The sequence below is a fragment of the Labrus mixtus genome, chromosome 12 (assembly GCF_963584025.1).
Source record: "Labrus mixtus chromosome 12, fLabMix1.1, whole genome shotgun sequence".
Classification (NCBI taxonomy): Eukaryota; Metazoa; Chordata; class Actinopteri; order Labriformes; family Labridae; genus Labrus; species Labrus mixtus.
In genome coordinates, this window is record NC_083623.1 from 15,819,068 (window position 1) to 15,843,459 (window position 24,392).

General features: G+C 41.2%; 1 protein-coding gene across 2 annotated transcripts in view; it reads right to left on the reverse strand.

Annotated features, from left to right (window-relative positions):
- Positions 1–1,344: 1,344 nt before the first annotated feature.
- LOC132985096 (estrogen-related receptor gamma-like) overlaps positions 1,345–24,392 on the reverse strand; it is a 32,939-nt gene continuing 9,891 nt past the window's right edge. The window contains exons 1-8 of one of the 2 annotated variants that reach the window (XM_061052268.1): positions 23,894–24,339; positions 18,610–18,855; positions 18,317–18,474; positions 16,894–17,010; positions 10,941–11,051; positions 9,638–9,820; positions 4,076–4,345; positions 1,345–3,209 (exon numbers count right to left, since the gene is read on the reverse strand). In XM_061052268.1, the coding sequence (XP_060908251.1) occupies positions 2,965–3,209; positions 4,076–4,345; positions 9,638–9,820; positions 10,941–11,051; positions 16,894–17,010; positions 18,317–18,474; positions 18,610–18,855; positions 23,894–23,949 (1,386 nt within the window). In that variant the 5' untranslated portion in view covers positions 23,950–24,339 and the 3' untranslated portion in view covers positions 1,345–2,964. Of the gene's footprint in view, positions 3,210–4,075; positions 4,346–9,637; positions 9,821–10,940; positions 11,052–16,893; positions 17,011–18,316; positions 18,475–18,609; positions 18,856–23,893; positions 24,340–24,392 lie in introns of those variants that run through there. The other variant, XM_061052269.1, reaches the window with a different exon arrangement.

Below are 24,392 nucleotides of genomic sequence, written 5' to 3' on the forward strand. Positions count from 1 at the left end.
GAGCCTTGGTGGATATTTTCTTCTTTCATTTCAAATGCAATGGTGTAAGTGATGTGTTGATTCCTATTACAAAAGTATAAAATTTTACCTTCACTAATTGTATTAAAATGTTTTTTAAAACACAACTTTGTTTAATCTTAGATTCTGATGTGTCAGTACAGCACTCTCACTCTGCAGTCTGTTATTTCCAGCAGACAGCTGCTTTCTTTAAGTCAGCGTTACGACAGACTGAGTTCTGGTCCAAACTGAAGAAGAAAATCTGATCATTTTAAAAGCACCTGGTTAAAAAAGTGGTGAACATTTTGTATTTGAGCCCTTTTAACAGTGTATCAAAAAAAGGGGGAAAAAAAAGGAAAAGAGAAGAAGAAAAAGTGCTGGTAAAAAGCAGCAGAGTACCATCGTAGCATACGATTTAATCTGCAGATCCTCTGGTAGAAAACAAGATCAACCTTATTATGGAGCTCTGTTTTTTGAGTCATGACTATAAGGTTAAAATGTGGCCTGAAACAGACGAGTCACTGCTTGATTTTAGCCTGGCCGATTGTGCCTGGCCACTTTTAGTAATGAGTCAACTGTCAGAGACATTTTGGCAGATTGCTGACATTTGTCCAATGCTTTAAACTGTTCTTGTTCTAATGTTTTTAATTCATTATTGCAAAACCACAACTGACCAAATGTGACATGCAGAAGTGGATGAAAATGCCAAAAACAAATGACACAGATTTCCTTAATGTGACTGTATGTACACTGTTCACAGTGCAAACACCCGGCTGGGAATTCATGTGACCTTTGAGCGTCTCAGCAAAAATGTAACACCCAGAAAATGGGCTGTAAGCACGATTACAGTAGTTGCAAACATACCCACACGTTATCAATCGCATGTTTTTATAAAGTTTTATGTGCAAAGACAAAATGTTTTTTACTGTAATTTCCAGTGTTTTAGAGCTGCTTATAACTGCATATTGGGAACATTTTTAAAGAATCATAACTTTTTACCTTTAACTACATGCTGAGAGGGTGATCCTCTAACATGATGAAATGATGAGTCAACTGCCATCATCAGCCTCAACAGGCATCTGATGACCAGCCCAACCCGGAGCCACTGTTAGACCTCATTACATTATAGCTGTGTTTTATTTATTTTTTTATAGCTGTTAATTATAAATCTCCATCCAACTGAGCTCTGATGGCCTGATTGTGCCATAATGAGCCTTTACTTTCAAGTGACAGTCCATTGTCAGACTCAGCAGAATAGACTGCAGCCACTTACCCGCTCTTAATGAATTTGTTTCACTTCCTTTCAGAGTCTTTATTGCGAAAGACGACACTTAAATTGTACAAGCGTTGCATTAAGGGGATCATCTTTATTGCCCAAGAATCCACCTGAGAATGAAATACTACGGCACAGCTCATCCAAACAAAGCTTATTTGCATCTTTAAACATCTCCGTTGGCATAAGACAGGACATATATACAGCAAGAACGTACAGTACATACATTTAAATCAGCATATTGCTGCTGTCAAGTCGTCACAAAAATATGCACATTATAGTGTCACAGTACCTTGAGTAGCATAAGGAGCCAGACTTGGGCGATTAATTTGTTGTACTCGTATTCCTTCCGAGTTCAATCCCTTCATTTAACGTGTGCACACAAAAGACAGATTTGAGATACAACTACTCTTCACACATAAACACACTAACAGATAAAACAGAGCGCCGATACCAGTTTCCCCAAACGTTATGGCTAAAAGGAAAAGTAGTGCACAAATTTCATCCTACACATAAAACTTCTACCAGAGAGAAGACATCAGATGCTTCCCTAATCCACATTATACAGTATGGCAGCTGGTTAAGGTTATATCTACGGGCCTACAATAGCTCTACAACATTAGGATATTCAAGTACGCACTCCAATTATTATCATGATGTCTTGAATTTGATATCGTATACATGTATGTATCAGTGCTGTAGAGGAGAAGCTAGTAAAAAAATTATCTTACAATGATATTTAAAAATCTTTTACAAAATTATTATGCACTTTAATTGCTTTAATCTACTCTCCATTAATGCGACACTAGTAAATAAAAAACAGCAAACAAACAGAGCCATTTGTAAAATAAATATTACTTTGCTGTAGTACAGTCGTATAATAACATAGAGGACTCTTTCCCTGAAATGTTCTACGAAAATCAGGACGCTTATTGTATTATGAGATTCTGATTGCTTATTTACTTTGTCTACATATGAATGTTGTGGATGGATAGATACTTTATGCGATACACAACACAGCAGGGATGTAGCTTTACTGAATGTCCTACAGGCCACATTATATTACTGTGGACGTATGCTGGTATTATTGAATAGTATGAGTCTTTACTCTTTGGCAAGACTGACCTCTTCAGACACCTTTTTGAATACAAAAAAAAAAAAAAGGACAAACAATACGAAATAGTTTCAAGGCTTCCTAAATGCACTAGAATGCAGATTAACAGGCTTCAAGATGGATGAAATAATCCATGAGGATCTTCAAGTATCAGGTGTTATTTAGACAAAAGAAGCTCTACTTTTGGCATATAACTGTAAATATCTCAGGGAAGTTGATTCCCTCTGCTTTAAAGCAGTTCATCCCTTCATCTTCAGTAAATTGGAAGCAGGTATATTCGCTTAAAGTTGTGTCAAAGTCCTTGTTTCAAGACACTAAATGAAAATTTGACAGCTCCATTGACTTCCATTCAAAGTTTCATCTGGAGTACGGTGCTGCTCTAAAAGATTTTCCAGCTGTTCGCCACACAACATACCTCCCAGGGATTGCAGATTCGAAACTTTATTGCCAAAAGCTGAAATGAACAAATACAGACAGTGTCAAACCACACCATTACCCGTTATACTTCACTTTTTTTTTTTTTGTCATTCCACACCTGTGTTGGGAGTCAGGATAGAGCTAAAGGCTGTCTGTGTTCATGTCAGGCTTTGGCCTCCAGCAGTTCGAGGAACAGTTTGTGCATCGGCACGCGGCCATCCTGTTTGATGCTGCAGAAGTGCTGCACAGCTCGGGCAGCCGTCTGACGGAGGAGAGGGAGAGTCATGATCAGTTTTCCTGCCCTCCGAGGGTCCTCTGGGTGGTGGGTGGCTTCGTAGTCCTGCAGGGCGCCATGGAGAACGTCCTGGAGTCTCTGAACTGCCTCTGAGTCTTCGATTTGCATGGAGTCTGTAAGGAGAGATGCATTTTACTTCCAATTCAGCGTGCTGGAGAGTGAGGGTAAATAGAAGTGCACAAAGCTAAAACATCAAACCTTAGGTAGTGACTCTGTGAGGCTGAATACAAAGTTCTTTAAATAAGAATCTTACAACAGCTTGGCAACCACAGACTGTATCAAAGATGTAGATGTAGCTGCAGTGACATCATCCTTTGGTTTGTTGACTAGCTTTTTTTAGGCTCGAGTCTCTTATTTGGTTTCCAAAATGTTTTTTTTGGGGAGCCATATAAGTGATCATGTCAAAATCACAGTTGAGATGTTGCCATAGAAATGACTTGTCAATCACATGTAGCCACTTCCAAATGTGTCCCCTGCTTAATAGTTTATTCTTAATCCAAATGGGACCAAAATGTCCACAATGTTTGGTAAAATGGTAAATGGATTTGAACTTGTGTGGAGCTTTTCTAGCCCACTACTCAAAGTGCTTTTGACACCGCAGGTCACATCTACCCATTCACACTGATGGTGAAGCTGCTATGTAAAGTGTCCATCGGTATTTACTAATCCATTCCTACAAACTCACACACTGCCGATGAAGCAGCAGGAGCAACTTGGGGTTAAGTGTCTGCAGGAGCTGACCCCTGACCTTCAGGTTGAGATACGACCAACCCTGAGCCACAGCTGCCCCGAATGAGAATAAGAAATAAGCATTCTACTGTAGTAAAGAAGACTCAAAACTAGCGATCGGTAATCGGTATTGATCCAATGGTTGGTAGAATATTTTAGTCTGGACTTAAGTAGCAGATTGCATCAATATGTTCAGGTAGCTAGTGTGACAGATAATGAAAATTAATCTCTTCAATAGCTACTATAATACCTGAGTTAGCCAATGCGATGGCCTTCAGGATCACAAACTCCTCCTTCTCCAGCCCCATGGTTTTAAACTTCTTCACCAGCTGAAGGATGGCGTTGTTGAGGTCAAGCAGCCCGGCCAGCTTCGATTGCTCCTCATCCATGATGTAGTCCTCCGCGTACACCAGCTTTTCCTCCAAGGCCAGAGAGCGGAACACCACCCGAAGAATCAAAATCTCCATCCAGCCGCTCTGCAGCAGACTCATCTGGTCAGCCAGAGAGAGGGAGGGGAAGCCTGGAAAATTAAAACAATGGAAATGTGTAAATCACTTCGAACACAGACAGAAAGATTTAAAGGGGACGCTCCACCAAGGTCAACAATTTACTTGTCATTGTTTGTCCTTGTCGACTTGTAAAAACATCTTTATGATGCTTTCTGTTGCTCTGAAGGGGTTTTGTAAAATCTGAGAAAATAACTCATAATAATGTCATCAAGGTCATTTTGGATTAAACAGGGACCACATAATGAAGACTTTACTTTTTTTAGACTCGGGGAATGGAGTTAAAAAAGTTGGCATAAGAGATGCTAGTAGGTTTAATTATTATGGGAATAGGATCCAGCACTTCGCCCCAAGACTGACCCTAACTTGAACTGAAAGTCTGGATGTTTCAGCCAAGACCTCCAACCTTTTGAAACACTGGTTGACGGTCCACATGTTGCCAATGATTTGCATAAAGTACAATAATACAGCTGATGATTTGCCTTAAGAAGCATGATTTCTTCATGATATGATCACACTTGCGAAGGACATAAGAAAGGACAGAGGGAGGGAGTAGGTGGTGAATTTAATTACTCTCTGTTGGACACGCCCACTTTGATTGACAATTACACCCCACAGGAGCGTGATTAAATCTGCTCACGACCTCGGCATAAAGCTGCATACACACACACTCACGCACGCACACGTTTACTGTAATTAAACAGATGATTTTATGGAGCGTTGGGGAATGTATTTTCGACACCATCAGTGATTGTTATCAGGATCCATTGCTCTTTACAATCACCACGGGGACATCAGTGGCGCCCCTTTTCCCCACGATCACTCCCTGACTGATTGGAAAAGGCTGTCTGTGCACATTTTCATTGGTCGATAGGGATCTTTATTCTAGCACCGGATCATCGATCAGGGACGGGGACCTGTGTGAGTGTGTGATGAAATATCAGACCGTGTATTGATAGATTTTAAGAACAAATAGGAGCTTCAGTGAAGAGAAAGGACCGCGTTGTAAAAGGGACAAATGGTATTTTGTCTTCTAATGTGAAGGGCACCGAGGGCTTTGAGGAAAAGAAGAATGGTCGTGCCAGAGTTAGTTGTATCATATCCACAACAACACACGGCCAGTCACACCACAGTCGCTCTCACACACGCACACACACATATTTGACAGCCAACTCGCAGCAACGACTCAAAAAGGCCAAAAGCAAAGAGGGCAGTTGGTCTTTAGCCAGCTCATCTGCCAGTCTGGCCTTCAGACTTCAGCCCACATCACTGTCGCTGTGCCTGATAAGAGCAGACACAGAGGAGAGGTGGGGGGGGGGCAGCCAGGACAGTAGCCCCCCAACACTCACCTCCCCCTGGGCAATGCACTCAGATGGCCCAGGCCAATTTGCCCAAGACCCTGGTCCTTGCAGCGTTGGAGGCTGTGTGGACTGCCACTCACCCAGAGCTGATGTGACATGGCCATTACGCTTCTGGGAGGGAGCAGTCTTCTTTCCTTTTTTTCCTCTCTTTTAATATCTGTTGTTTCCGTTTTTGTCTTTTTCCATCTACCTTTTTGTCTCTGCCTCCAGTTGGATGAGCCGTCTGGTCCCTTTTACCTCCTCAACCTGCTCCTTCAATCCTGCCATTGTCCCTTCTTTTTATTTGTCCTCTGCCTCAAGATCTCTGTCATTTCTTCTCAACTCACTACTGTCTTTATCCGTACTCTGTTTATCTGCCTTTCTGCCCATCTCTCTGCTTCTCTCTCTGGACAAATCAAACCTTCTCCCAATGAAAGTTATTCAATTTGATAGGATAATTTTGAATTAACATTAACCAACATTTCCAAAAAAGAAAATGTTTATTGCAGTAAATGTAAAGGTGTTACCAGTTGATGTCTTATTGTGATTGACTGTGGCGACCAGTCCAGGGTGTACCCAGCATCTCGCCCAAAGACAGCTGGGATTGGCTCAAGCCATGCTGCGACCCAAAATAGGATAAGCTGTATAGATAATGGTTTGATGGATGGAGATCCAATGCGTCTGCTCCACCTCCCATAAAAATATCCATCCAAGCCAGGCCAATGGTGGTGGCTGTTTATCTACTATGGGGTGGGTTTGAGCTTGTTGAGGTGTTCAGACCAAGATGGCTGCTGCTAATGATGAACGATCTGAATCCATGATCACATCAGTTAAGAAAACTGGACAGTAGTTTAACTGAAGACTATAACGAGCTGCCTAGCCTAGAAGCCAAACACTAAGTCATGCTTTGCGTTGATTACATTGGTTTCCATCTTGATCTGAAATGAAGTGAGAGACACTAGACTAACTTGTGTTGCCAGGCTAAAAGGTCAGGCTAAAATCATTTCAACAACCTTCAAAAATACTCTTCTGACCAATGTTTGAATCTTAAGATGAAAACAAAGTTACATCTTCCTGCTGCTGATACAGTTTTGATAAGTACAGGGACGTTGGAAGTCAGCATTAGTTTGAGGTGCTGAGAGAAGTCTTTCTATATGATGATGTCACTCTGCCGTGCAAATTCAGATTTTATTAGTTCATTTCAATGTTTTGGATTATTAATACTTAAGAGTATTAACTGCAGTTCATGAAGAGTTTAGAACATTTTAGAGAACAACCCTCACACGTCACAGATATGTGTCTTATGTCCAGGTTATAGTCTATAACAGAGCAGGGTGGGTGAGAAGCAGACATGCAGACAGTATGTACACTGCATTAGTCTGTTAACAGACTCCAGTCTGCAGCGTTCGTCACACACTTTACTGGTAAATTGAGTTACATCAGAACAGATGATCAATAAGGTTTTGTCTCTCGTCTGTCCACCTGTCAGTTAATGGCACACTCCCTCACTCTCGCTCGTATGTGTATGCTCTCTCTCTCTCTCCCTCAGAAGTTGTTTCAAAGTTATTAAAAGATGAATCAACTGAAATTCCAGATTTCAGAGTAACATCTAGTTATGCTGCTCAGTCTGAAAGGATGGTCAGACTTCTTTGATTGCTTAGAAACACCTCAATGTGTGCACAATGATGGAAAAGCTCCAACCTGCTGTGAGTTGTAGTACTCTGCAGGAAGTATTATAAACAAGTTACCGACTACTGGAGTAAAAAGACAAAAAAGTGATCACTAATATCTGTGTGCTACATCTTATAGCCAATAAAACAGGTTAAACAGTTTTATAAAATGATTGTTTTAACTGTGCCTGATTGTAGGCACCCCTACGTCCCTCGTCTCTGGTTAACTCCTTTTTTTATAATCAATAAAAATCACACCATGTGAAAAGCATCTTTTTTTTCTGTTTTGGATTTTTTTGATGTGTTTCTGGGACAGCTCAATCTTAAAGCCAAATGAGTTTGACAGTTGGATGAATACATGCCCCTCCTGTGTCTCTTCCCCCTCAGGATGGTATCTGCTGTGTAAAAGTCTTCTCTCACTGATGCTCCGCTCTCCCAGTTTAACCCTCCACTGGCAAAGGGCTACAAATACACACATGACACATCAGTAGTACTGCGTCTGTCTCATACGCTGACAGACAGTAAAGACAACAGGAGTAAAGAGGCAGACAGCAACAGCCCGGGGGTTTGAAGAAGAGGGGGGGGGGGGTTAAGGGTGATGTTCTTCATCCTTTTGTAACAGAACAATGGGAATGCTGATGAGGGCCATCAAAAGCCAACACAAACTCAAACGGTTGCTTCTTGTCACCCACTTTGAAAGAAATGCAGGGACAAATGCAGATATGACACACACACACACGCACACACGCACACACACTCACAGTCTTAAGCACCTGCTTTGTTTGTTTTGTAAGCAATCCAGGACAAGACATAAACAAAAAGCCCAGGTGTTAACTTGGCAATGTTTTGGGTGTGGCTCACGGCTGATAAAGCAGGCTGTGTTAGAGAGACAGCACACTACCTACAGTACTGATTCATTTCAGAACTGAATCATCAGCTGTACTTATTATTTTTCATTTTATTGTTCAGGTGTACCCCTTCACATTCTGTTTGATTTTCTGCTTAAAATATTCTTCTGAATCTTCACAGTTTTGAGGCTTAAAAGATCAATCTAAAACATTTAAAGTAACGACATTCAAGATTCTCAAACCAGGTTTACAAAAGCCCAAAGTCAAACCTTTCAAATGTTTCAGTCCAAAACACAAATGTACTTACTTTGCAATAATGATCTTTTTTTTTTTAAACTAAAAATTCAAGGCACTTCTCTCTTTTATTTATTTGTTTGTTAGGGACAGTGCATATTAATGAACAGCTGTAACAATTACAGCTGTAAAAATGCCAGATTATAGCAGAAGTGCTAGTTTCCATCTGTTGTCCCTTTCACACAATTCAACTTCAAGGGATTGAAAAGGACTGTATGGGACGATACTATTTAATGACATTTGGATAAATAAGGGAAGAATAATTGACCAATAGAAATCTATTAACAGAGCATGAAACAAATCTTAAGTTGTAGGCCTGAATACTTTGTCATTTCATTTTTGTTTAAGTGCTGTTTTATATTTGTTAAACACTGAGCATACATGTAAATCTAGGAGAAGGTGGTTTATGTATTCAAAGTAAGTTGCAACCTGACGGGGGAGGGGGGGGGTGTCTCAAAAACCCACAGCCTGAAGTGTAAGTGAGAGTTATTCTGAGTAAGTGCAAGTGCTGTCTTTTATTTGTAAGTGTTCTTAATCTTAAATGCCCAAGTGTCAGAGTCAGATCTGCGAACCTCTGTTGACACCGCATACGATTACAACCACCGACACAGCTGAATACCAGCAAACAAATCCCCCTAATCTACCAGAATGCTCTCTTCCCCTCTCTCCTATCCTTTTCCACCCTCTTATCCACAGGGAAAAAGAACTCTTGACACCCTTGTGCTGTCACAGGAGATGCTAACTGTTCCACCAATCAGGAGGATTTCAGTAATTCAGAGACAGCCGGAGCCCAGGAAATGAATTAAAACCTCCAAGAGAACAATGGTCAGCTGTTTTATATCCGGAACACACACTGATCAGCGAGGGTAAGGCAGTATAAGTGCACACACACACACACACACACACACACACACACACACACACACACAGAGCATGACAGACAGATAACACACTATGCCAACACGCCCCCTCACTTCAGGGCAGGCTGCGAGTGTCTTGGCACCCACAGATCACAACAATCTCCTCCTGTGATCAGATTAGAGACTTAATGTGAGCTAATGTGTGTGAGCAGACAGCTGACTGACTGACTGACTGACTGACAGACTTACTGAGACTGTTTTTTTTTTTTTTTTTTTTGGTAGTCTGAGTCGTACCTGGGATGTGTTTTGCCCAGCCGATGTTGACCACCAGCTCTCTGTCGGCGAGGTCGCACAGCGTGGTCAGAGCCTTGATGTCGCTCTCGGGCACGGTGGGGTCAGGCATGGCAAAGATTCCCTCGGGCTCGGCCACCAGTAGCAGAGACACCACCTTGTTTTCCACCACACTGCCAACAGTGACTGACAGGTGAAGAGAGGGTTAAAATCGATTTGTAATATTAAAAACATCTTGATTTTTCCAGGGCAATCACAAACAGATTTTAAATAATAAAATAATTTCAGTTTAGGAAACAGTAGTGGTGAACCAGTGAGATCCTGGTATCAGATATTAGTCTGATACCTACTCAAAATATCAGTTATCAGTTACAATGGGCTGATCCATGGGGCCAATCTATTAAATTCAGTTCTATGCTATTCTGTGTTTACAGCAGCATGTGCGTGTGCTGCATCAGTGCGCTGGTAGGATTGTGCATTTTGATAAGTGAAGTCAACATAGCATCAAGGGAGCTAATAAGAAAAACTAGTTAAATAGAACAACGACAGCAGGTGAAACAAAATGAAGCAGTCAACATTTTATTGCAAACATGTAAGACACTTTGCAGTGATGTTTTGACACTAAATGGTACTGTTTGTGATCACGTCAATATTTGAGATTGCTCTGCCTGGTGTGTCAACAAGAATATATGAGAACACTTATCAGAAGAGTTTAAAAACAGAAATGTTTTCTAATTTCAGAGTGGTTAGAGATACTGGCTATGGTGTGGGTATGCATGAAAATGATCTCAAGCATTAATTCAATATCACTGCCGGATGGTTTCTGGCCGAGTGAGATTTAATTTCCAATAACACTTTTTTTTTTTCCCCAGGCTAAATTTGGTAATTTTAAATAAAAAGAGACAGTTTACCATTAAATGGTAAAGAAAATCAAATTTAGGCTAAATTAAAAAAAAATGTACTCCCACAGGATAACTCTAAATTTGTATGTTATTTTTGTATCAACGTTCACAATGGGGCCGTTTTTTCTAGCTCAAGGAGAGTTTTGAGAATTCTCTGGACAGCAATCTACAGGAGTCTATTACAGCTAATTAAATCTTTGCCCTTCAAGAACTACAGTCAGCGTTGATTAATGCCAGGTCATTAATAATTACAAGCTATAAAAAAGAAGTGATATGACAGACCGACATCAGAGAGCAAAATATGTAAAGTAAAGGAATCCATACTATATCAGGACAACTGATCAGTTGCAGTTGTGTTCATAATGCATCATAGCTAATGTAAACTTCAGTTTTACTACACTTACAGGTTTTTTTCTGGGGCAAGGCATTCTGTGGGTGCAGGTACGTGCTGTTCTCAGCATCTATTCTCCTCTTGTACTTCTGTCTGCCGCCTCGGACACGGTCCAAACGCACACCTGCGAACACACAAACACAGGTCGTTAATGACACATCTGGGTTACAATCATACTAAAATAAAAAACTTTTCTTGATAAGTTCTGGACACACATGCGCACAGAAAGTGCAGTTGTTTTTATTTATAGTAATTATTAAATGGTATTGCAAATACAATTGAAAAGAGACACAAACGAAGGTAAGTAATGATGCATTTGGCAATACAGTCACTTAGTTTTATTTTCTATTCATTGTCATTATTTCACATTCTATCTCAGTGTTCTTCTCTTTAAGGATTGTCAGACCTGTTAAAATAAAGGTTAAACAATAATATTCATTTATTTTTTATGTTTGGATTTTGGTGACAATGTAATTAATTTGAGCGAATGAGTTTTATATCATTTAAATATTTCATAATGATTAACGATGACCACAGCTATAAAGAGACTAATGTTTGCACATTTTTTTGAATAGACATTTCTGTAGGGGAAAAAAATTGAGGAGTTTGGAGAGAGTGCAGATTCTTTCAAGAATCGATTACTTTTGCCTGACTACCGTTAAATCAGGTGATCAGTTATCAGAGAGAGGCTTCAATCAGAACCGGACAGACACTCACAGGGTGTTCACAAATCATCTGTCACAAGTCTTAACGATCCTGAGGACACTGAGCGGGACACAGCGGCACGCTTCCTGTAACACGATACTCCGGCGATTTTAGAGCAGCCGATGACAACTGCTCATCTTAACGAGCATTGTGGTGACCTTGTCGCCGTTCTGACTGTGTGTATAGGGGGGGTAGTTGGGTAAGGAAAGTTGATTGGATCCATGTTCATGGCAAAGGAACAGTCACCTGGTGCATGTGTAAAGACAATGTGAGTCCAGAGAGTGTGAACGTGACTCACGACGTCTTTAGTAGTGGTGTTGGGTTTCCTGATCTGCACGGTGTAAATGACCACAGTGGCCCTGATTCTATAACGGCACTCGCATTTGAAAGAGACACTCTGAGGGTATTATTTGCCCACTTGACACCTTACTGTGATACTCCATCCCTGGTGGCCTGCTGCCTCCTGTACTTATTCTTACTTGTGCAGATATTTATGGAGAGCATGCATGTTCATCCACAGCAGTAAATAATATAATGTAACTTAATCAGTCAGGACAAATGTGTTGAAGGGTTATATGTTTGGAAAAGTTCTTAGTTTTAGCATTTTTTTTAAGTATTTGTAACAACACAATAACAGCATTTTTTTTTTTACAGTATCTGCATCAGGAGTTACTGTGAGAGGAGATAGGAGAAAGATGGACCCCACATGACCTTTGACCCCCCGCCATAAGCCAACAGGCTCTACCATAAGACTATTATGAAGTATAATGCTCCAATGTTGTATGACAGTATATTTTTGCATTTAAAGCTCCTTAGAGGTCCACACATAAGCCTATAATTCCATCAGCCTCTCACACTTAGTGATGCAGTCCTATGTAAACACAAAATCTTCTGTTTGGCATGTTATGTTTGTTCGTCGTTGAAGTATGTGGGATTAAATTGAAAACAAGGTGGTTAACCAATCAGGGTTAAAACATATTTAAATAAAAAGTTCAAGGCAACTTTGTCATACGTAATATACAGTAGTTATTTGCTGTTTCATTTTATTGATTATATTGATATTATGTGATTCATTGAATGCAGTATTTGAATGTTGGTTTCCTGGTATGTCCAAATAAGGATTGTTTTGTTTTTGCATGCTTTCACCTGTGCACCTGTGTATGTGACTGAGTCTGGTGGGTTCGTCGGGGGCAATGAGCCTCTTGTAGGTGAGTTAAAGAAACGTACCACGATGTGCCATCATAGAGCCAATTGAATTAGTCAAATGGAAAACGGCTGTAAAGGTAATCTGAAGCTAAAAATATGTTAATGTTTCTCTTTTCATGCTAGCCTGTGTGTTGTACTAAAACAAAAAACAAACAAAACAAAAAAGCATCACATTTTGTGTAACGGAGGTAAAACTGATGAGATGAATTGTAGAATAGGATTTGAGTTGGCAGTTTTGGGGGTTTAGTGGGAGAAGTGAAGAGTTTGTACTCAAAAAGATGAGTGGGGCATTAGAGCAGAGATTGGGTGGGCAAACTCAGTGCCCTCTGAAGCTCTGGTGATGTCATGAGGGGCAAATAGTAAGTGTGGATAATCCTGGGCACTTAGCAGGTGCTGCATTGAGGTGTGAGATGAGAGACCAGGGTGCCCGTCATCAGATTTAACACAAACTTGGCAAACTGTGGATTAAATCAGAAAGCTTTCAGACATTACATTTGTGGAAAAAGTATATTTTAAATGTGTATATTTCTGTTTGTGTGTGAGTGTGTGTGTGTTAAAGCTCGACAGTTATTCAAACACACACATCAGAGCTAAGTGTAACTCTTCACAGTGGAATGTGCTGACAACCAGAAGGCCAGGAATAGCTTTGGCGGATAACAAAACAGACACACCTCCTCCCTGTTCTTCTGCACAGCCCATCAGCGTTCGATAAACACAGACTGCTCAGACATTGATCTATTTTTTGCAGCTTTTATCACTCGGCCTTCTTCTCAGAGTGTCCACTCCGGATCTTCGCATGGGGGGGGGGGGGGGGGGGGGGGCTTTACAAGTTCCCAAAACGAAACACGGCTAGTACAACAGGTTCAGGAACATCCAGCCGCTGATATCCCAGACTGATCTGTGTTACCATGTTCTTGGGCATCAATCCCTTTCCTCCTCCTCCACCACCACCACCAGCATGTGTTCAGTATAAACAATCCCACGCTACTCAGACATTGTGCCAAATGTACACATGGCTGCTGCCCCCGATGTTACTGTGGCTTCACGTTCCAATTCGCACAGTCAACAAATGACAGGATTTGGAAAGTTGGCAGAGAAACGTAGAAACATAGTCCAGCCTCAGTTCTGTTTGGCTCTGATGCTTTTCTCAGAATACAGATTATCACACCTGAGACCAAATGACTTTAGCCGGCAGGAACAGGAAGTGGGGGATGTGATGAAAGAAAGAAAAAAGCTCAACTGATCATACATCTTAGAAGGATAAATCCATTTAATTCCAGGACGGCGCATTTTGCAAACATACGTGTGTTTACTGTCCTGAGAGGCGACAGCAACAGCAGAATCGTCCACTAAACAGGGCTTAATCAAATCCTGCCTGGGGTCTATATGTCTTTTAGCTGTGTGTTTAATAAGGCTCTGACTCTGCCCATTAAACCTCACAGCTCCTCTGTCTCAGCCTTTACTGCGGCCTCTCCAGGGAACAGGGGGCATTACGAGACACGATGAAGAGTGTTATGAGGGTGCTTACGACGGGAGTTACGAGGGGCAGTTCGCATTTCACGGAGGTCCAGGAATCCCACAAGGCATCTGGAGGAATTTACGAGGGGGGAGTGAAAGCAAAAGGGGTAGATAGAGAAGGAGGAGGAGGAGGGTCAAGAGACGGACTGGGATGCTGTGGATGCCCCCTACACTATTAAAAGTTGCTAATTTAGAGAAAGTGCACACAGACTCGCACATAGCCCATAGAGGTTTGTGCAGAAATATGAGTTCCCAGTGGCATGTGTTTAAACAAACTCATATACAACAGATCTGCATGTAATGATGCCTTAAATGTATACATAACTCACGTACACACTGAGAACACACACAGCAGCAATAAACTACATGCAGTGGTGAATCTGAAGATGAGTAGGTGGCTTTAAAGGACCATTCCAGTTTATTACATCTGGGATATTATTTTCATTGTCTTGGCTATCAAAACATTAGACTTATAAAAGTGACCATTTCGCTATGTAGCAACAAAAAAGTCTGGGAGGGGCTAAAAAAAAGAGCTGTAAACAAGTCAACAAGAGAACTACGTCTCTAAGATTGAAGGTCAAAACAAAAGTAAGTGCATCCAAAATGATCAGCATCAGATTCAGCTTAATTTGTGAGATTTTACTTTCGAGTGACTGGACTGTGTTTTGGTTATTCTTGTAAGGATATGTTTTTCTCTGTTTCAAATAAGCTAGACTAAGGCCCCGTGTCCGCCTAGCGTTTATGGCTAGGTTGGCTGTGCGCTCGGACGCGCTTGCATTAAGCGTTCGTGCGCTGACAACAGTCTGTTGACAACGGTCGCTGTATGATCGACACTGCTCCGATACTTTTTACTGTATGTTCATTATTCATTATTTTAAATCATTTATTTCACGATCAGACACTGAGCAAAGAGGATGTGGGTACAAGAAACAATCCGTAGGCGGTAAAAATACTGGAAATATCATACATTCAGAAAAGAGCGCCAGCGACGTAAAACAGAGCCTTTCTGAAAAGTTGAAAAAACTTGAGCGCTCGGAGCTCCAGAATTGTGTAAAGGCCTTGTGATCTTAAAAAATATATTGCATACAATCTTTTATTTTCAAGTTAAACTTGAACATCTCTGATCTGCGTCTTCACACAATTAAGCGTAAGCTGGCTGTTTTGACAGGGCTGACTTCAGATGTTGAGAGGGAGTCGGAAAAAGGAGGACGTTTATAATCTCTGAAGAAACCGCTCCATGAAATCATTCTATATTATAGAAAGTGTGAAAAAATATCTTTATTGAATGAACTGTATGAACCGGTTTCATGTGGTTAATTATCAAGCTAAAAAGCTGTTAAGCTAGCTATTTCTCCGCTTTTACTCCATCAATAATTATTCAAGAAACAAAATCCCGTACAATCCTTTTTTCACATGTACCGTTCCCTCGGTCTACGACAGACACTCACAGACAAGACTGATCTGCTTTCTCCTCCTCATTATCCTCTCTTGCTCCTTCACAGCTAGCAGCATCTGTCCGTTACAGTAGTAGGTCGCTAATGTTTTCCTTTTTGAGTCACTTCTAAATCTGGACTACAACATGTCATCGGACAGGCACACAGTCACACTGAAGGAGCACCTGACGGCTGTCACAGACATCTATGTAAAGGCTATGTCACCACTCTTAAGGGTTTTGTGTTGAAAAGATAAGGACAGTTTCAATGTGAAAGCTGGTTCAAAAAGGTGTTGTTATAATGAGTCATCCTTAATTTAACTGAGACGAGTCGTTTGAGGGGTGTTAATACATTCTAAGGTGATTTGGGTGTAGTAAGCCACTGCTGTGTCTATAATTAGTTTACAGAATTTTTTTTTTTTAAATGTTATTGTCCATCACAAAACAGTAGACACTGGGTAAGTCCAATTCACATTATATTCCACATCCATAAAAAGTTATATTTTCTTTAAAAAAAAATCCCTACATTTGAATTTTTGTAAAGCAACAGTTTACTCCACCAGTACACATACACACACATGCATGCACTCAAACACGTGCACTCAAACACACACACACACACATGCACAGACAAAAGCAGATTATGGAGGAACACTGGTTCAGCAGGGATGGACACGTTGGAACAATAAACAGCCCTCTCTTCCCTATCAGAGACGTGACTATGAATTGTTCAGCCCTGTGTTTACTACACACACACACACACACACACACACACACACACACACACATCACAAGTGACACAAAGGGGCTGAAGTTTAACTGCCAAAGGTTTTCGGTTTCACTGCACTTTACAGAACTACAGTACAGTCCATCAGGTGAGAAAACTAAGAGAACCTCAACCTGTAATCACACTATTGTTTCCAGGAATGCAAGATTAAAAAAAGCACAGTGAGACTCTTCACTCTGAGTGCTTTTTTTTCCTCCAACTTAACCAATGACGTTTTGAACTTCTGCCAAAGCTCCCAACTGATCAATCCCACAAGAAAGGCAAGTCAAACAAAGAATTGACCCATGGTCTTTTGAGTAATTTATGTGTCTAACTGACCTTCTCTCAACATGCCCACAGCCAGACATTTCACAAATCGACAGGCCTGGCAGGATTTCCTTCTTCTCTTGGTGATTTCACATTCATTGGAGGCAGGGCAGCTGTATTCAATGTTACCTGGAAAAGACAAGGAAAGACAACAGGTCATTTTGTTTTAATGTAAATGGAGAAACTGGAGCAATTTTAAAAATTTGTGGTACGTCATTTATTTCTTCATTGAAGTCTTAAAAAAGTTATCATAATGGTATTTAAGTTTCCTATGTGGTAGGAACATTTAACTTGACCATGTCACAGAATGAGATTCTTAATGCATGCTCCTGTATGAACGTCTTGACTTGGTAAAGTTGGAGGAGTCAGGAAACGCAACAAATAATTGAAAAATCAAAGCGACAGAGGCCAAAATAGCTTGATTTTTAGTTCACCCCTTCAATCTTACACTTCCCCTAATGCACCTGGAGGAGTGTTTCATTAGACCAGATCTTTCAACTCCACATCTCCACTTCTTGCAACTCTGGCTTTCTGTTACAAAATCTAATTTCAAGCAGAAACTGAGATGACTCCAATGACATCATCATGACATCATCAGGGATTATTTATTACTTTTCGTCAAAGCTCTCGACATATCGGCAGAGCACATTGAACAACTGTTTTGTCAGGCTTCGAAGTGGAACTTATGATGAGTAAACTTAACTTCATGTGTGGAAATCAACAGCATGCACCTTTACATTTTCACCTTCATTTTGGCTGCATTGGAAAAGAGAAAAGAAAAAACGTTCCCAACACCTATGAGAGTAATAGCCATGACAGCTAAATGTCCAGGTTAAGTCTGATGGCATTCAGCCAGTTGCCGGCGCTCTCAGCTGCCTCCCTCAATCAGAAACAGGAAGTATCTGATGAGCCAGACATCAGATCTTCCCATTTGATCCGACATCCTCTCATCCCGTTTGCCCTCTGAACCCAGCCAATTCCAAGAGGTCTTGACACTATGCGGCATGTCAGGTCTCCCACAGAGTGCAGGACAATCTTATTAAAACACCCACACTGCCTGCCGCTGATCCTTGCGACTAACAGCTTTCAGGGCTAAAACAACTGCACACAAAGTCTGCACACTATGTTATCTGAGGCTTTAAAGCATAAACTCAAACATGTTTACTATATACACGACACGGTGTAAGTTTAACCACATATCAGCTGTTTGCAAACAGGTCTTTATTTCAAACCTTTCCGCACCTTGAGAGGCCGGAGGTGGAAGCAGTGAACTAACTGATTGTGGGTTGTTTACACCAAAACAAATGCTCAATGTTGCTTGTAAAACAGGTTTAGATGATGCGGGAAGGCATTATCAGTCATGCATGAAAAGAACTCTGTTACTAAGTATGGAATCCAGACCATTTCTGCTTGTGTGTGTGTGTCTTTCTCTTACCCTGGATGGTCCTCTTGAAGAAGGCTTTGCAGGCCTCACAGGAGGCCACGCCGTAGTGGTAACCTGAAGCTACGTCACCGCACACGAGGCACACTCGCTTGGCCACTGTGCCCAGCATGAACTCACACTTCACTTGGCTTTCTCCATCCGCAAACCTCCTGGATAGGAGAAAAGAAATGAAATTGGAAAGAAAATGGGGAGATATCAGAAAATCTTCTTGTGTAGTAACATGATTCCCCCTTCCCCACATGTTAGATACACTAATTAAGGTGCAGTATAAACTGTGCACATACCTGTTTGTTCCCACATTATTGGCCAACACCGCTGGGTGACCGTAAAGGCCCGGTGAGTCCAGGCTGTGGTTGTGTCCTTTGGTCAGGGGCCCATAGCTGGAGTTTGTGTCTGATGAAGAGCTTCCAGGACTGGGCTGAGCCGGGCTGACGTCCCCCTGAGAGCTTGGGCTCGGGCTTGAGGGCTCACGCTTTATTGTGGATGGACAGGTGGGGTCCAAGCCCCTCAGTGACATCCTGCCAAGATGTCTAGAAAAAGGATGACAAAAAAATGTATTAACATGATTATATATGCAACCTTATTGTGATACATATTCATGATGGGGAGATTTGACTTTGGACTCAGCTTTATGTGATGACTCACCTTGGTATTGTTATAAATATTAATGAAATGTAATTGACCTTCAGGGCTGTAGGCTTTGATAAGTTTTATTAAGTCAGGCATCATTTACACTGATAGCAATCTAGTAATAAGCAGCTTGGAAATATTATCACCTTTCATTTACGGATTAAAGCAAGTGTTTTATAAACCACAAATAGAAGTGCAGAGGAAATGCATCACTCCCGTCCTTAATATATTTTTTTTAGTCCTGAGGCTATTTCCAGTTCTCTATCTCGAACACGTCCCTTCGCTTCATGCATCCATCCATCTCCATCCTATCTAAACCGGCCGTTTTGGATTTCCCACATATGCAAAGCTGCTGGCCATAACACTGCTTTGTTTTCAGAGGCGAGGATTTCTTAAGCAAACCTATGGAAATAGCCCAAACCAGCGATTACTGGGTCATTTTGCCTATTAAGTTCAACACCAAACCAAGACACGTTTCTCTCTCACTCTCACACATTTTCCTTGCAAATTACATCTCTCTATTATCTTATTGTCACTCTTACTGTACATCATACTCAACCAGTCAAACTCTGCAGCCAGTGAAACAGGTTGTTTGGACAGTTATTAGCCTTATTTCACTATAAGGAAATGTTGGAAAGTATTAAACAAGTGTTAAATGTTATGACTTATAAAAATGACAAATGCTCGTTTTTGTTTGGGGGTTTTTTTTGGAGCAAGAAAGAGTCAAAGAATCCCTCGTGATCACTTATACAAGGGATGTTCCAAGGATAACATACATTTGATTTGGCTGTTGATTATTGTTTAAATACTTGTGTCTTGGAATTTAAAAAAAAATACTTATATCATTCCATCATATGTGCTTTGAATACATCCTCAACTAGGCCTGCATGTCAAAGTGTGTATCACTACTTTATTATTGGACCAAGATGTGACCACAACAGACTCTCTGTCACCACAGCGAGGAGAAAAGAGCCTCTGACCAACGGAGCAGCTCACTGGCATGTGATCCACACACCACCATACACACCACGAAAGATACACACACACATCCTAAAGACGCTCGCCTACATTTTTGCATCAGACATTCGTGTGCGCGTGTAAAAATAAAAACACAGACAGGCTCCCACTTCTCTCCATATACTTCAGATTCACGTGATGGGGAACATGTTCACACTGCCTGCACACACACTTACAGACACATTTTAAAGCAAGTGTCTTCATAAACACCCCGACACATACTTGCATGCAACTGTGTGTCGCCAGGCTAACTTTAAAAAGCCCTCTGCTGTCTCCAACTGTGTCTCAAACGCACAGAGACACACACACACACACACACACCCCACACACACACACACAGTGTCCATGCAGCTGTACACCTCGCCGTCCCGCCCACTCTAATCCCGGTCCAGTGAGGTGGCTTTCAAAGCCAGTGTGTTTCCTGACATGTAAATCAGTGTTTTTGGTGCAACAGGTGATTTGGTAGGCAAAAACAATGGCTGCTTTTAACCACCCTCAAAGTAAACCATGGGCACGGATTATTAACCCCTCTATATACCCACAAAATCCGAGGTACAGATGAACAGACGGACGGACAACAAGTTCAAATAAGAGCTCAAACTAAAAGGCTGTATACATTTTTTTTTTTAAATGTAAAAAGCAAATATTTTAAAAATCTATACAGTACCAAACTGTGGTATGGATTGACAAAATTTAACTTAATTTAGACTGTTTGTTTAATACACATTTAATCTGTGTTCATTTATCTTTCTAGTCACTTAAGACTAGCCAAATCAAGCTTCCAAAACAAAATAAATATTGTTTTATTCAAAGGTGTTCGCACCATCATTCCAGTAAACATTCTGTTCACACATCCAATATCCACAAGGTTACTTTCAAACACCTTCTGACTCTTATTACTGGTCCTTTGACAAATATAAGTCCGACATTCACTCTTATTTTAGCTCTGTTTTGGTCTCCATCACCTTGTAGTAGAATTTGGCATTTTAGCTGTCTAATAATGGGCTATGTTAAATAGCAGATCTCTAATGTTATTTCAGTGGTTTAAGCAGCAAAGAGTGGCTTGAGTTGAGTTTTTTCACTGGCTGTCCATTTTTTTTTCAGTATGTCAATAAGGCAGTTAAAAGTCAGCCATGGCAAGCCGAGGGCTGTTAAACCAAAACAGTTCACCTAAAGAGAGGAATCCTAAAAAGTATTATTTTGTTACCAATGCTGAAGTTCAGGTATTGATTTACCATTAAAAGAATGAAAAATATACAACATTCAGTTTTAAACATGCCAATTTCACCCTAACAAACAATTAACAGCACAACCCCCCCGAAAAAAAAACAATTAACACCACTCCGCCACTAACTAACTAAAACCTTTAGCAACCCTCCCCATTCTCCCATTCACTCTTAAGACTACACAAAATCACAGTCCAGTGAGGAGGTTTCACTTTCCTTTTAAAATGACTCACTGCTTTACTTATTGGCTATCAATCACAGGCGTCCATATCGATGTGTCAGCACTCTGACAGGTAGACAGGGACATATTCTTGTTGTTCGCTCGCAATAATTCATCACATGGGTGGGAGGGGGGTGGGGGGGTGGGGGTGTTGGTGTTTTGCTTTAATAATGAAATGACATTAAAGTGGGGTGATCAGATGTGGTGTCATATTCACACTGACAGATGAGTAATCTACAACTCCACATTAAGTGAAGCATCAAAAGACAGTTGGAGCGACTCCTACAGTAGCATGCAGCTGGGATAAATCAGAGTGCGTACAGGTGCGTGTGTGAGGTGCATGTGTGAGGCGTGTGTGTGTGTGTGTGTGTGTATTCGAAGTTATCATACCTCTCACCCCTTTGTGTTCTAGTATCCAAAACAACTATAATTGCACCCTGGCAACAAAGTCTAAAATGCAGCGTGAAATGACAAGGAGAGAACAAAAAAAGGGGGAGAAGAAGAGGAGGCGGGAGGAGATTACTAGAGAGGCAGACAGATAGAGGGAATGTGAAAAGGCTGGGAAGGGATAAAAAAAAAAGAAGAAGGAAAGGGGCCGTGCCTGTGGCTCATTAACCTGGGGGACGGAGGGGACGGGGGGGGGGGGGGGGGGGGGGGGTGTAAAAAGAAAAGAGGAGGCAACACTCACTTTCAAATGAGTGGAGTCATAATGCAGACAATGAGCCAGCGGATGAAGGAGGGAAGGAGGGTGAGAAGAAAGAAAGGAGGGAAGGAAATACAGAAAATAAAAGGGGAACTGACCAAAAGATAAAAAGAAAGTGGGGTTTAAAGCACACCTCACAGTGAAAATAAAATGCTAGATCCTCCAAAAAATACTCTTGTTGCCTAACCTTTCCAGTCTAACCCCAAACCCTGAGGAGCGGCTATTTAGGTCAGTGGGGTCTCAGTTAAGTTTTTTCCTAATGAGCCAGTAGGAGATGAGCAGGGATCAGTGGCACCCCCAGCCAGCCGTGTAAGAGCCTTAGTAAGGCTTTGGAAGAAGCTGTTAACTGAGAGATGAGGTGCCTGTGGCTGCAGCCTGGACCCGCGCGGGCTTCTGGAAACACGGATAGCGTGCCATACCCAGGATCATCTGTGTCCTTTTTCTCCATTCTTTATCCGGCTGCTTCTGTCACTGGCAATCAGCAGACCTGAGCATCCAAATGTCCTCTGCCATGCTGTCGTTTTTGATCCATGTCTGTCTGTCTCTCTGTAACTGCCTCTGTCTATGCAAATTGTTTGATCTCTCATTGCTTGGAGAAAGAGTTAATCGAGTCTTACAAACTGTCAATGAGGGTGCGGGATGTATCCTCAGAGGTGAGGAGTATATATAAGCCTCTGCAGTGATGGTAATGAACATGACTTTTCCCCCCCGATGATTACCGAAAAGTGCGGCAATCAAAAAGCAGTGACAAGGTTATCAAACAGCTGCTTTGCACATCTTTTTCTCAGACGTCATTTGCTTTGCTTTGGGGAACAAATGTCTCTGTTCTTCAACAACAGGACTGGTTTTCTCCAAACTGGTCTCACCCAACTACTCTCAGGCACTATCAACAAACAAACAGGCAGAACAGTGATGACTGTAAGCAATACAAACACACCTGTACTCCTGGGAAATGTTCATTGTCTCTTCCCCATAGCATTCAGGGGGGAAACACTTTTAATTTCAAGCTTATTTGTGTTGCCCTTTTTCTAGAATGCCTCAATAGACCTGATGATTTTAGACAATTAACAGATACATCACTATATAATCATCGATTTAGAGTTTGATACATGTTTTCATAAGATCAAGCATTCTCCACTCGTGTGATTTTCTGCTTCATCTCTGTTTTATACAATACAAATGATTGTTTTAGGATTTTTCTGTAAGATCCAACGAGACCTTCCATGAATTCATTTTGCACTCTGGGAAATGAGTGATGAGCTTTAATCTTTAAATTCGGACTTTTTAAGACTTCATGATTAATTGGTTAACGAAGAAGATGCTCATCCAGTTAGTGAAGGAACTCTTTGTACACATGTGCAGGCCTAAAACTGATATTTTTTTTATATTTGTGGCTTGTATTCATTCTCAAGAAGAAACAGAGATTTCAATTGTAAGAGTGGATCAAGCTATTTTTTTCCCATAATGATAAACATATTACTTTTGTGCACTTTTACCAAGACATTTCTTTATTTTTTGTTTTTTTGTTATTTCTGTAATTAATTAAATTGTCTCTTCAAAGCATGAAAATAACTTTTTAAAGACACAAATGTATTTTTCTAAATCTTGAAAATCGAGCGCCAACAGTGGGACAGTAGGCTACATAACACATGTGTGTGTCCCACAACATAAAGAAGGAAGCATAACTTTTACACACAAATGATGCACTAGCCTACAGCTGTGTGAGTGTGAGTGTGTGCAGTGATTTAGAAGAGGGAAAGAAGCCTACTTACTCTGTGTCAGAGTGATAGGTGAAACACTCTGGGAGGTAGAGGTCGACTAAATCCATGTGCACTCTGCCACCATGCTCTGAAGAGGAGAAAATGTTGTGTCCGCAGATGTCTTACTGACTTCTTCTTCTCCTGTTCAGCGTTTGTACTCCCTTTAAGCTAAACAAATGGGTACACTAGGATATCTTTCGGTCACTTTCGCTGTCTTCAGCATCCAAACTCTGTCTCCATCTACTGCCCTCTCCTCTGCTATAAGACACTCACAGCTCCTCTCGTGTCTCCCTGCGTCCGCCTGTCTGTTCGTCTTACTGTCTGTCTGTCTGTCTGTCTGTCACTCACACTTCTCGCCCCGCTGGCTTCCCTTTGAAGTCCTCTCTGTTGTGACTAGCTGGCTCCGTGTGTGACAAGGGTTTCCAAGCATAACTCTGGCCCTCATGAATACCCAGCCACAACATTTGAATGGCCTTCCCCCGGAACACAGAGCCGGACCTTTATTGGCTAA